Genomic DNA, 13,959 nt, shown 5'->3' with positions numbered 1-13,959 from the left:
TGTTTGCAGATGGTTTAAATAGAGATTACAGGTGTAATGCCCTGATTGCATAAAGAGAACTCTGATTTCATAATATTAACCTGTCCACTATCTACAAGGCATAAATCAGGAGTGTGATGGGATACTCCTCACTTGCCTGGATGGGTGCAGCTCCAACAAAACTTAAGAAGTTTGACACCATCCAGGACAAGGCAGTCTGCTTGATTGGTGCCACATCCACAAACGTCCACTCCCTCCACCACCGATGCTCAGTAGTAACAATGTGTGCTATCTACTTAGAGTCATACAGCACGGAAACAGATCCTGCGGTTCAACTGCTCCAATATCTTCTGGTGCTGAATATAATCTCAAACTAAATTATTCCCATCTGTCTGCTCTTGGCCCATATCCCTCCAAATCTTTCCTATTTATGCACCTAGCCAAATGTCATTTCAACATTGTAAGTGTACCCATGTCCACCACTTCCTCAGGCAGTTCATTTCACATGTGAACCACCCTTTGTGTAAAACACTTACCTCATGTCTTATTGAACCTCTCTCCTCTCATCTTACAAATATACTCCATTGAAATCCACCATCCTAACAAAAAGACAACTACCACTAACTCTATCTATACCCCTCATTATTTTATAAACGTCTATTAGGTTGCCTGTCAATCTCCTATACTGCAGTGAAAAAAGTTCTAGTCTATCCAGCCTTTCTTTATAACTCAAACCTTCCATTCCTGGTAACATCCTGGTAAATCTCTTCTGATACATGTTACATTGCAGAAATTCACCAAAGATCCTTAGTCAGTACCTTCCAAACCCACAACCACTTCCATCTAGAAGGATGACTGCAGCAGATACATGGGGAATACTACCAGCTGCAAGTTCCCATCCAAGTCAGTCATCATCCTGACTTGGAAATATATCACCATTGTTTCAATGTCACTGGGTCAAAATTCTGGAATTCCCTCCCTAAAAGGCATTGTGGGTCAACCTACAACACATGGACTACAGTGGTTCATGAAGGTAGCTTATCCCCACCTTCTCATAGGCAGTTAGGGACGGGCAATAAATGCTGGCCCAGCCAGTGACACCCATATCCCATGAGTGAATAAATTTGTAGAAAGCGAACCTGAGAAAGGAGAAACCGCAATTAACAGGAAATGGAACTGAAAGAAAACAGAGGCCTGTAAATGTTTTATGCTGCTCCCAATATTCTAGCCATTGATCTTGGGGGTTCAGATGCACATTCTCCTCTCTTTGTTTCACCAATCTACATTGCCAAAGAGAAATAATCCATTGAATCTGTCAAATTCACATTGCACTGCTTTTTATGGCACAAGATCAAGCCGTTACGTCCTTTTATTTGTCCATATTGGTCTTTAAGCTCCACACAAGTCTTCAATCACCTATCAGCCCTTTAACCTAATCCTATTTCCCTCATGTTTCTGCCTAACTTCATCTCAACTAAATTTGTGCTGTTCTCCGAGGCAGAACGCCAGTGAAACCTCCCAATTATTCCAATTCCCAAACGAATCATTCAACTGAGCATCAGGCAGGAGACTGACTGACTGAACCTCCTCCCGGATTTCAGAGCCAATAGCTCGCTCTCTCTGCACTTGTGAATCAGGGAAGACATGCTTAACATGGAGTCCGCTCGAGAATCAGGTAGCACAGATAAGAGGCCATTCAGCCCATTGTGATAGTACTGGCTGATTGACAAAGTTCAAGAGGAAGCAAAGTATGCACCCAAATCCATCTTAAAAGTTCTTGTTGAACTTGCTTCCATTTCTTTCAGACAGTACATTCCTAATCATCATACCTCTCTGTGTAAAAGCAAACAGGAACTGCTTCTTACACACACACACGCACACACACACACACACACACACACACACACACACACACATACACACACACACACACACACACACACACACACACACAGACACACACACACAGACACACACTCATTGTTAATTGTTTTGTTCTGTTCTAGCTCTTCACTTGCCGGTATGAAACACAGTATGTCCTTGTAAACATCAACCCCACAACACGTCACTCCGTGAAAGTAAGGATGAAATTGAAGTATTGCAAAGAAACAAAATTCTGGAGCAACTGGAGCAATGAGGATTTTATCGGTGAGTTCCCAATTTCCTGCATTTCATGAACCTTTGTTAATTGTCGTGTGCATTGGGTTTTCTGTTTCGTAGCATGCATCCTAGGTTTTTGAAACATAGAAGCTTTTCTTTCTCACTGATGCCAGTGAGATTGTGGGCTCATTTCTTTTTGATTATTTGCTTCTACACCACAGACTGCCCCAGTGGGTCAAGATCCACAATTTTGCAAGTTCCAAGAGACCAATGGCTACCCTGGAGGCCTCATGTGAGGCTGTGATCTTGTTGTTGCTCACACTGCCTACACCTGATGAAGCTTACAGGCAGACCACATCAAATTGACCCACAGGGCTCATTAATGTAGTACTGGTGTGCTACCATCAGCATCCCCATTTGGATAACTCTGTGGGCATCAATAAGATAGATTGGCTTGAACTGTGGAACAAGGTCTTAGGAGTAAGTAGAATTAACCATGGATGGCAAAGTTACCCCTGATTTATAAGGTGCAGTCATTCTCTTCCTAACTCCAACAAAATTGAGTGAGACAATTGGAAACTTCCCATTCAGGTGGCAGCCTCTAGTGTTCCCTCTCAAGATTGCTGACCCCAAGGGCAATCAGACTGCCTGTGCGCGTCACTGTTTTTTAGTCCTACGCAGTCAAATTTTATTGAGGGACGGGCAGGCGTAGCAATGGGCCTAACTCTAGTTGCAGGCACAAAGACTCCCAAAGCACCCAATCCAATTAGAAATTTCTCTTGCGGAATTATTGAGTGTTCTCTGTCTGTCATATTGGAGACTTCATTTGTTTCCTTTCTGTAATACTGCAGGACATGATTACATTTCTCAGGCCATATCTTTAAATGTAATTCGCCTTTATCACATTTTACGTTAGGTCACATCACAATGCAACTCTTTTTTAGATATAATTTTTGAATATTACTTGTGATCAATAAAAACTGCCTTGTTTATTTACAGAACCAGTCCAGAGGTTTAACGTTTATTGGATGCTGATTATATTGGCCGTATTGGTAATGGTGGTAGGATTGATTGTAATGCTTGCATTCAAAAGGTAATTCTCCATCCAAAGGTTCATTGGTTATCACTAGTTGTTCCAGCCTTGATTACATTGACTGGCAAAGGGTTCAGCTCCAAATCTACTGCACTGTCCTGAGGATCAATGAGTTACATTGGAGCTTTGGTGTGAGACCATTCACCTGGGAGTAAGGGAGAGTGCCATCAACCTCCTGGTTTAACGGAGTGGATAATAGGATTACTAAACTTCTCAGTTTTCCCTGGAATCACCCAGGAATTGAAGCTGTGAGAAGATCATGTGCAGTTAGGATCTTATTGACTGGTGGAGCAGGTTCAAAGGCAGACGACTAGGTTCCATGTTGCTATGTGAAACTTGAGAATTAAAAGACACTTTAGTTAATAAATTCTAAAGATGTTAGATGTTGAGTTGTTAAAAAAAAGCCCTTTGATTGAGTTACTCTCTCTGTTTACAGGGGCGGTACAGTGCCTCAGTGGGTAGCATAAGGACTTGGGTTTGATTCCAACCTCAGGTGACTATCTTTGCAGGGTTTATACATTCTCCCTGCATCTATGTGGGTTTCCTCCGGGTGCTCCAGTTTCCTCCCACAGTCCAAAGATGTGCAGGTTAGATGAACTGATCTGGAACCAGTGTTCTGGCAAAAAAGGATAAATAGGGTGGTCAGTAGGACTTTAAACTTGTGAGTCAGGGGGAAAGGAAAGGGAAAGCAGCAGGGAATATGACTCAAGTAGAAAGATAAGCAGCAGATTAGCATGTGTGCAGAGTTTAAGTTCAAGACAGACTAGGAATGAAGCAAAAAGGAATGATATATTAGGACATATTATTAGAGTTATTGAAAATCATGAGAATAAGAAAATTAGCTTTAAGGCGCTTTATCTAAATGCTTGTAGTATTTGTAACAAAGCAGATGAATGAACAGCATAAATGATCGTCAATAATTATGATGTGGTAGGCATCACAGAGGTATGGTTGCAGGTGGTTCAGGACTGGCAGTTAAACATTCAATGATCTTCAACTCATCGAAAAGACAGCGAGATGGGCAGAGGGGTCAGGGTTGCCTTGTTAGTTAAGAATGAGATTAAATGTATGGCACTGAATGACATAGGGTCAGATGCTGTGGAGTCTGTGTGGGTGGAGTTGAGGAACTACAAAGGCAAAAAAAAACCATAATGGAAGTTATGCACAGACCTCCCAGCAGTTGTCAGGACCAGGGGTGCAAGATATACCAGGAAATAAATAGGGTATGTCAGAAAGGCAAGGTCATGGTGATCATGGGGGACTTCAATATCCAGGTGGACTCAGTGAATAATGTTAGGCAAAAGTGAGGACTGCAGATGCTGGAAATCAGAGTCTAGATTAGAGTGGTGCTGGAAAAGCAATGCAGGTCAGGCAACATCTGAGGAGCAGGAAAATCGACATTTCGGGCAATGGATCCAAAGAAAGGGAATTCAAGGAATGCTTACAGGATGGCTTTTTGGAACAGCTTGTGATGGAGCCCACAAGGGAGCAGGCTATTCTGGACCTTGTTCTATGTAATGAGCCAGACTTTATAAAAGATCTTAAAGTAAGGGAACACTTAGGAGGCAACAATCGTAATATAGTAGAGTTCAGTCTGCAGTTCGAAAGCGAGAAGTAATGGTGTTACAGTTAAATAAAGGTAATTACAGGAGCATGAAGATAAGCTAGCCAGTAATATCAGAAATGATAGTAAATGTTTCTTTCTATACATAAGGAACAACCAAGAGGCAAAAGTAGAAATTGGGCCATTCCAAAATGATGCTGGAAGGCTAGTGCTGGGAGATAAGGAAATAGCTGAAGAACTTAATAAGTACTATGTGTCAGTCTTCACAGTGGAAGATATGAGTAATCTCCCAACAATTAAGGAGAGTCGGGGGCAGAGTTGAGTATAGTAATCAATACAAAAGAGGGAGTTCTAGAAAAGCTAAAAGGTCTAAAAATCGATCAATCTCCTGATCCCGATTGACTAAACCTGAGAGTTCTGTGGGATTTAGCTAAGGAAATAGTGAAGGTGCTGACAGTGATCTTTCAAAAATCACTGAAGTCAGGGAAAATGATGATGGGAAAATTGCAGTTGTAACCCCCTTGTTCAAGAAAGGATCAAGACAAAAGATGAAAAATTACAGGCCGATTAAGCCTAACCTCAGTTGTCGGTAAAATTCTAGAATCCATTGTTAAGAATGAAATTTCTAACTTCTTGGAAGTACAGGATTGGATTAGAACAAGTCAGCGTGGATTTAGTAAGGGGAGGTTGTGTCTGACAAACCTGTTAGAATTCTTTGAAGAGGTGACAAGTAGGTTAGACCAGGGAAACCCGGTGGATGTGGTCTATCTAGACTTCCAAAAGGCCATTGATAAAGTGCCTCATGGGTGATTGCTGAGTAAGGTGAGGGCACATGGTGTTTGAGGTGAGCTACTGGCATGGATTGGGGATTGGCTGTCTGACAGAAGGCAGAGAGTTGTGATAAAAGATTCTTTTTCGGAATGGTAGCTGGTGATAAGTGGGGTCCCGCAGGGTTCAGTGTTGGGGCCGCAGCTGTTCACTTTATATATTAATGATCTGAATGAAGGGACGGGGACATTCTGGCGAAGTTTGTCGATGATATGAAGTTAGGTGGACAGGCAGGTAGTTCTGAGGAGGTGGGGAGGCTGCAGAAAGATTTAGACAGTTTAGGAGAGTGGTCCAGGAAATGGCTGATGAAATTCAACATGAGCAAGTGCGAGATCTTGCACTTTGAAAAAAAAGTATGCAGGCATGGACTATTTTTTAAACGGTGAGAAAATTCATAAAGCCAAAGTACAAAGGGATCTGGAGTGCTAGTATAGGATTCTGTAAAGGTTGATTTGCAGGTTGAATCTGTGATTAAGAAAGTAAATGTAATGTTGTCATTTATCTCAAGAGGGTTGGAATGTAAAAGCAGCGATGTGCTTTTGAGACTTTATAAAGCTCTGGTTAGGCCCCATTTAGAATACTGTGTCCAGTTTTGGGCCCCACGCCTCAGGAAGGACATACTGGCACTGGAGCGTGTCCAGCAGAGATTCCTGGAATGGCAGGCCTAACATAAGATGATTGGCTGAGGATCCTGGGATTGTATTCATTAGAGTTTAGAAGGTTGAGGGGAGATCTAATAGAAACTTACAAGATAATGCACGGCTTAGAAAGGGTGGATGCTGGGAAGTTGTTTCTGTTAGGCGGGGAAACTAGGACCCGTGGGCATAACCTTAAAATTAGAGACGGTCAATTTAGAATGGAAATGAGGAGACATTTCTTCAGCCAGAGAGTGGTGGGCCTGTGGAATTCATTGCCATGGAGCAAAGTGTTCCAGTTTCATCCCACAGTCCAAAAGATGTACAGGCTTGGTGGAGTGGTCATTCTGAATTGTTCATAGTGTCCAGGAATGCGTAGGAGAGGTGCATTAGCCATGGGAAATGTAGGATTACAGAGATAGGGTAGTGGGCTGGGTCTGGGTGAGATGTTCTTTGGATGGTCATTGCTGGCTCGATGGACCAAATAGCCTTTTTCTGCACCGTAGGGATTCTATAATTCTATGAATATTAGGTATTACCAATTGAGGAATAAAGGGTCCATTTGCATTTCAGTCAGTGTGGGAAGATAGTCCAAGTAAAGTTAAAAATCACACAACACCAGGTTATAGTCCAACGGGTTTATTTGGAAGCACTAGCTTTCGGAGCACTGCTCCTTCATCTAGTCCACAACCACCTGATGATGGAACAGCGCTCCGAAAGTAAGTGCTTTCAAATGAACCTGTTGGACTATAACCTGCTATTGTGTGATTTTTAAGTTCGTCCACCCCAGTCCAACACTGGCACCTTCAAATCATCACAAGTGAGGATGTAATTGATGACTGATGACAGAGGTGTGTCGGTGGGAAAACTAGAGACAAGAGGTCAATGATGACACCTCCAGGAACCACAGATGGCATGCCCTGTCAGGAGGCTGGAGGACTCATGAAGGAATTTCAAAGTCAATGCCACCACAGTTATGAACATTGGAAGGTTATCCCACAGGAGGGCTGTTCTTTCTGAACTTGAACCCAATCCTCATTTATGTTCCGCACTGGTACACTTTCCAGCAGAGGTCACAGTGCTACCAATTTAGAACAAGTACCCTGGCTGTTTTTTTTTCCTACGGATTCCCATCATTAACTTGGAGAAACCGGAATGGAATTGCTGTATTCTCACAGCCCAGCATCACAGTGCCTCTCAATGAGTGTCATGAGTCAAACTTGTTCTTTGTATCAGAATGCCACATTGCCTTGGAGGCTTACCCACTAAATCATCAAGAAACTGGATTTTATTCCTTTTGTTTACTTTTACCACCATTATTCATTCCTCCAAACTATACTTTCTTCAGTTCTTTACTCTGTGTTTAAAACTAGCTGCCTTTCTTCAATGAACTTCAGGCAATTTACAGCTACGTCACTTGGCTGTGAGCTAAGGACGTTAAATTTGTTATGATGGGAACAATTTGTTCCATTCAGCTCTCTTCTGCCCCTGGTTATACACAATATGTGTTATCTTGTATTTGTCCTTTTTTTTGTGGAAGATAATTAAGAAAAAGCTTTGGCATGTAGTTTCCTTTCTCCCAGAACTTGAGGATATCAATCCAGATTTCCAACTAACCTGACAGCTCAAACCAGCTGTGATCCACAAGTAATTGATCTTGTCCATAGCAAGAGGTTAACCCTGGTATCTGTAGAGTGTTTGATGATCTTTGTCAATTCTCATAACCTTCATTCTTCAAAGCTTGAAATCTGCTACAGACAGAGGGATTCCGGAGGGTGTGTGCATTGGTGGTAGGGTATCTACTGACACAAAATTACGAAAGAGCAAAGCTTTCTAAGTTACTCCAACACATAAGCAGTTTTACATTATTAATGCATTTTTTGGGTTGATTTGGAAGGAATTGGTGCTGACACTGATGGAAGAAGTGGAGAAATAATTGATTTCCCAGACCTTAATGAGTATAAATTTTCCAATTTTATTCTGAATTATTTGAACGGATGATTATCTGTTATTTGAATTTGGCATGTTACATTTTAAGATTAAGTGATCTGTGATTTCACAAATAAGCCAAAGGATCTTTATTACTAAAACTCATACTTAGCAGCCAATACAATTCTTGTAGCCTTGATGAAATAATTGGGTCGTGATATGGCTTAAGAGGTTATTGAATGCCCGATTTATATTTTTAATCTTGTCAACATTCACCCGAAATCTCCTGTTCTGAATGTGCTCTATCAGTCTTAATTTCAGTCTTCCTTTGTTTTTTTTTTAAATATCGTTCACGGGATCTGGGTCGAACTAGCCAGGCCAGTATTCTTTACCCATCCCTAATTGGCCAGAGTGTCAAACATATTGCTGTGGGTCTGGAATCACATATAGGCCAGATCAGGTTAGGACAGCAGATCCCTCCCCTGAAGGGCATTAGTCAACCAGACTTTTTTTTTTCTCAACCGTCGGCCATGATTGCACAGTCACCATTAAACTTTTAATTCCAGATATTTGTTGAATTCAAATTCCACCATCTACCATGGTAGGATTTGAACGCAGGTCCCCAGAACATTTCAGGTCTCTGGATTCACAGTCCAGCGATAATACCAATGGCCAACACCTCCCCGAAAATGGGTTCACACAGATTATGAGACTGAGGTATCATATTTGCGTGCAGTTCTGGAATCCACATTACAGGAGGGATGTGATAGCAAAGGAGATGTTGCTTGGGCTGGAGAGTTTCAGTTCTGAAGAGAAATTGGATAGGCTGCTGGTTTTTTCCTTAGAGAAGAGGAGATTGAGAAGAAACATGATTGAGATGTACAAACTCGTGAGTGGCAGAGATATGGGAGATAGGAAGAAACATTTTCTCTTGATGGATGGATGAATGACTGGAGGCATAGATTTAAGGAAAGGGGTAGAAGGTTTGGAAGAGGGGTGAGGAAGAACATTTTCAACCAGAGACTGATAGGAATGCTTTTGCCCGAAATGTCGATTTTCCTGGTCCTCGGACGCTGCCTGACCTGCTGTGCTTTTCCCGCACCACTCTAAACTCCAACACCTGCAGTACCCACTTTTGCCTAGGAATCTGGAACTCACTGCCCATAATGATGTCAGGGACAGAAACCCTCATATCATTTAAGGAGTAATCAGATGTGAACTTACAATGCCAAGGAAGACAAGGCTATGGACCAAGTTCTAAAATAATTAAAATCAAATAAAGAACTTCAGATCCTGGAGCTTTGAAACACAAACAGAAATTCCTGGAGAAACTCAGCAAGTCTGTCAGCATCTTGGAAGAAAGAAAGTTGAGTTAACATTTTGAGTCCAATGATTCTAATCTCTGACGAAGAGTCACTGAACTCAAAAGGTTAATTCTGCTTTCTTCCTAAAGATGCTGCCAGACCTGTTGAGTTTCTCCAGCAATTTCTGCTTTTGTGCTGGAATAATTAGGTGATTGTTTTTGGCGGGTATAGATGCGATGGGCCAAATACCGTTTTTCTCCGCTGTAGATCTCCGTGACTGTAAGACTTGAGTTTAGTTCACATCTTCATATGTGACTTACAGAAGGGGTCATTTTTTTGGCTGTCAATTTTAACAATCTCAGTTGTTATTCTATTTCCTAACCCAGGGTTACTGGCATCTCTAAAACAAACACTGGATTAAAGCCCTGACCTCACAAATTGCTGCTCTTAGAGCAACATAGGAAGCAGGAAGAGGAGTAGGCCATTCAACCCACCAATATCTCTCACCATTTAATCTGGTCATTGCTCATCCTTTATCTCAATATTGTAATTCCACTTTGTCCTCTGACGCCTTAAGTGTCTAGAAATCTATTTCTTCTTTTGTTTCAAATTGTGCGATAGAATTCAGAATGGCAAAGCTAATATAAAGTATTTTGTCACTGACCTATCACCTCCATCCCCACCCCCATTCACCTATTGTACTCTGTGCTCCCTTCTCCCCAGCCACCCTCGCCCCTCGCCCCTCCCCCCTACCCCCACCCATTTATCTCTCCACCCTGGAGGCTCCCTGCCTCCATTCCTGATGAAGGGCTTTTGCCCAAAACATCGATTTTCCTGCTCCTCGGATGCTGCCTGACCTGCTGTGCTTTTCCAGCACCCCGCTAATCTAGACTCTGGTTTCCAGCATCTGCAGTCCTCACTTCTGCTAATAAATCATGTTACCTTAGTGAGTATTTCAAAACTGTGTTAGCAAACAAAAGGGTACATTTTGACTTTGTGGAATGGCATATGATGAATGTAAGTGACCCGGCAGTTTATTTTCCAGCTTTCCCATTGACTTCAATGGAAATAATAAGGAGTGAGATCACAATTGGGCTGTTGACCCAATATCACTCATCTTCTTAACTATCAGACAGAGTCACAAACTACCCCAAATGCTCTTCTGTATTTATTTGCAAATTAATGTAAAGTGAATACGGATTGAACTAACGTATTGAACATGTTTAGTTACAGCATGTTGGAACTTGTACTCAAACCAATCCCCTGTCCTCAAAAGAAGTTCAAATCATTATTTGACGAATACAACGGTGATTTCCAGGTAGGCAGGTGCTAATGAAATCCAGAAATTGCTGGAAGAGCTCGGCAGGTCTGGCAGCATCTGTGAAGAGAAATCAGAGTTAACATTTTGGGTCTAATGAGGAAGATTCACTGACTCCTGTCCACAGATGCTGCCAGATCTGCTGAGCTTTTCCAGCAGTTTCTGATTTTGTTTCTGATTTACAGCATCCGCAGTACTTTTGATTTTTATTTAATAAAATGTTTAATGGCTAAACAATCAAATATCAATCACCTGCTTATTTTTAGCTAATGATGCATTTTGTGCTTTGCCTTCAAATAGAAAATCTCTAATTTTATAAATAATTCCTCTTCATGCATGCAACATACATGATCCACAATGACTGAACCAGTAGCTCATCCTCACAAGTGAAAAGGGAAGGGGTTGCAAGCTCTCCTTCTTTCTCACTTGCAGTATTTCAGCTGGAACTCCAGAGTCTGTCTGATAATCCAAATACCAAAAGCTTCAGGGTTCAAACCATTTATTGCTGCTGTGTTCAACAAAAAAAAGGAGCACAATTGGGGATGTAGGGTCAATGTTTGTCTTTGCTCTATAAATGGTAATCTGGCACAGGGGGTCATTCTCTAGTTACAGGCCCCTGTCCAATTTATATCCCACCCCTAATTTTATACGTGCACCAGTAATTACAGAGAATTAACAAAAGTATAAGAGACAATGAGAGGGAAATGTTTTGTGTTGCCAGTTATAAGCATCTCCAATGCACAACCTAAAAGGATAGCTGATTGCAGGTACACCATTCCACTAAAAGGTACATTGGCTGGATAGTTGAATGCGGTGGAGAAAGAGCTGAGACTGTGAAACGGAATAGCTTGGTAAAAGAGTTGGGGCAGGTGTAGTTATGATGGGATGAATGGCCTGTTTCTGTAAAATCTGGGTGTTTGATCCAATGATAATTGCAATAACAAACAACAATTTCAGAATAATGCAGTTTTTCTTCCTCAACAGAATTGGATGAACTGTCAGGTACCAGTCTCAAAAGTTGATGAGTGCCTTCCAGTTGTCATTGAAGAAAGTCCCCAAACTGAAGAATTAGGAAGCTTTCACTGCCGCCAATCCATGCATCTGCCATAATCCTGAGTGTAACAACCTGTGTTTGGAATGCTTTATTTCTCCCATGGCTTGTCCGTTGTGAACTGCTCAGCATTGTCAGTCAAGATTTCCTCATAGCTCAGGATTAGTTCTGATGCCCTATCAGACTGAATTCTCATGATCCTAACTTATAAATAGGTGAGTGAAGAAATTAGCAGGGAATCACTTTTGAATGGTACCTTGGCAGAGTCTCACGAGTAGAGAGGTTTCCCAGAGATGGCTAATGGAGCCAGCTAGCCTATTCACATGGATAAGGCTGCCAATGGAGACAGTAAAGAGGCCTTCGTGGTGGAACAGCTTTCCTGGAACAGAGGCTGGCAATTTAACAGAGGCTGATGTACCGGCAGCCTTCAGAATAAGGGGCCTCATGTTGGTTATAGAGAGATATGGGCAGGGAAAGCCACAATGGGGCTAAGACAGATGCAGAACATAGGCTTCTCCTAAATTACAAGTCATTGATCGCTATAGATTAAGTGCAGAACCACAATAGATGTACATAGATCCCTGAAAGTTGCCATACAGCTTGATATGGTTGTTTAGAAGGCATGCGGTGTGTTAGCTTTTATTGGTGAAGGAGTAAGTTTTGGAGCCATGTGGTTATGCTGCAAATGTACAAAACTCTGGCGCAGCCGCACTTGGAGTATGGCATACAGTTCTGGTCACTGCATTATAGGAAGGATGTGGAATAATATATTAAAATGATATATTGAATAAACCTAGATTGCTGTTAAGTCTTTCATCTGTTAGAATGGGTTGCAGGTTTTGATTCATTCAGTTGCATAATACTGTGATCTTTTGTTATGAATTCTGTGTCTTATGATCCTGCTCCACAACCACCTGATGAAGGAGCAGTGTTCTGAAAGCTAGTGCTTCCAAATAAACCTGTTGGACTATAACATGGTGTTGTGTGATTTTTAACTTGCTTTAAAGAAGCTTTGCAGACTGTAATTGGAGAAAAAATGCAAGAATTTCAGAGCTCCTGTGTGATAAAGATAATTAATTATCATCAAGATGAATGTCACTGTGGATCAAAGATTTGATTTTGTCCAAATCTAAAATGGGCTGTGTGTGTGTTTTAGTTTCATACTTCAGCTGAGAAGTTGGGTGGTAAAATTATATTCTCAAGATGCAGTCTAATTGTACAATGTTAGGTGATTCAAAGTATAGATTTGTGCAAATGCTTTATATCAATGTTTGTATTCTATTTCTATTTTAATGAAAATTATTAGGATAATTTTCTGATTTTTATTTACACTTCTTGTTCCTGACTTGTGGCATTCCATGGGTTGACAAAGGTGAGAGCCTCACGCAAGTGACTAGAAAACTATTCAGGAGGCTTAAAGGGCTAATGGTGACAATTTTAATTAGGAAAATGGGAGCATGTTTGGGTGAAGCATAAACTTTCTCTTTAGGTCAGCTTCTGTGCTGTACAGCCCTATATTGTATGAGGTAATGGTTCTCAATGAGTTAATGTTGAAGTTGCAGGAGCTCCATGCAAGCTGATAATGTCGAACAGCCTTTGGGCGGAGACAGCTTGTTCTACATGAGCCTTAGCAGGGAGCAGATGTATTCTGTACAACTCTTGAGAGTCTTGGTAACTATGCCTGACTTGTAATTTAAGTTCTTCTTATTGCCATCATATAATAAATGACCTTGATTCGCAAGACAAGTGTTTAAACTGCCCCAGTTGATATTCACATTTCAGCTGCTGACTGACTTCCTTAAGAGGTCATGCTTTTAAAAGTGGTTTCTTTCCAAAAAAAATCTTCATTCTAGTTCATCTCAAATGTACTCCTTGTTGTGGAAGTCTCTGCATAGAAATTGAATCCACACCACTGTTACCATGTGCCCTGATTGCCAGTGTTGGTGCTTCATAGTAGCTGCCACCTTTGCCAGTGCATAGCACAGGACAAGGTTTGTTGGAGATAGTTTGCTGTCAGCAGCTTGTTGTACTGTGACTAGGCTGTGTGTAGCTCTCAGTGGTGGAGAATAGGCCACTACCAAGTCTAAACAGGTTTTTTCATTCTCACAGATTCATCTCATCTAGTGTTTGTGCAGCTTCCCAATTCCTTGAAACACTG

At 41.4% G+C, this 13,959-nt stretch overlaps 1 protein-coding gene across 3 annotated transcripts in view; it reads left to right on the top strand.

The window, feature by feature from the left end:
- Positions 1-12,774, top strand: part of LOC140480983 (interleukin-13 receptor subunit alpha-2-like) — a 56,897-nt gene extending 44,123 nt beyond the window's left edge. For 2 of the 3 annotated variants that reach the window (XM_072576594.1, XM_072576593.1), the window contains exons 8-11: positions 1,986-2,127; positions 3,079-3,172; positions 10,660-10,750; positions 11,735-12,774. In XM_072576594.1, the coding sequence (XP_072432695.1) occupies positions 1,986-2,127; positions 3,079-3,172; positions 10,660-10,750; positions 11,735-11,860 (453 nt within the window). In that variant the 3' untranslated portion in view covers positions 11,861-12,774. The remainder of the gene's footprint in view (positions 1-1,985; positions 2,128-3,078; positions 3,173-10,659; positions 10,751-11,734) is intronic. The other variant, XM_072576595.1, reaches the window with a different exon arrangement.
- The last annotated feature ends 1,185 nt before the right edge of the window (positions 12,775-13,959 follow it).

The sequence above is a fragment of the Chiloscyllium punctatum genome, chromosome 9, assembly GCF_047496795.1.
Source record: "Chiloscyllium punctatum isolate Juve2018m chromosome 9, sChiPun1.3, whole genome shotgun sequence".
NCBI lineage: Eukaryota > Metazoa > Chordata > Chondrichthyes > Orectolobiformes > Hemiscylliidae > Chiloscyllium > Chiloscyllium punctatum.
Note: the sequence above shows the minus strand (reverse complement) of the source record. Positions and strands in the feature narration are given on the sequence as shown.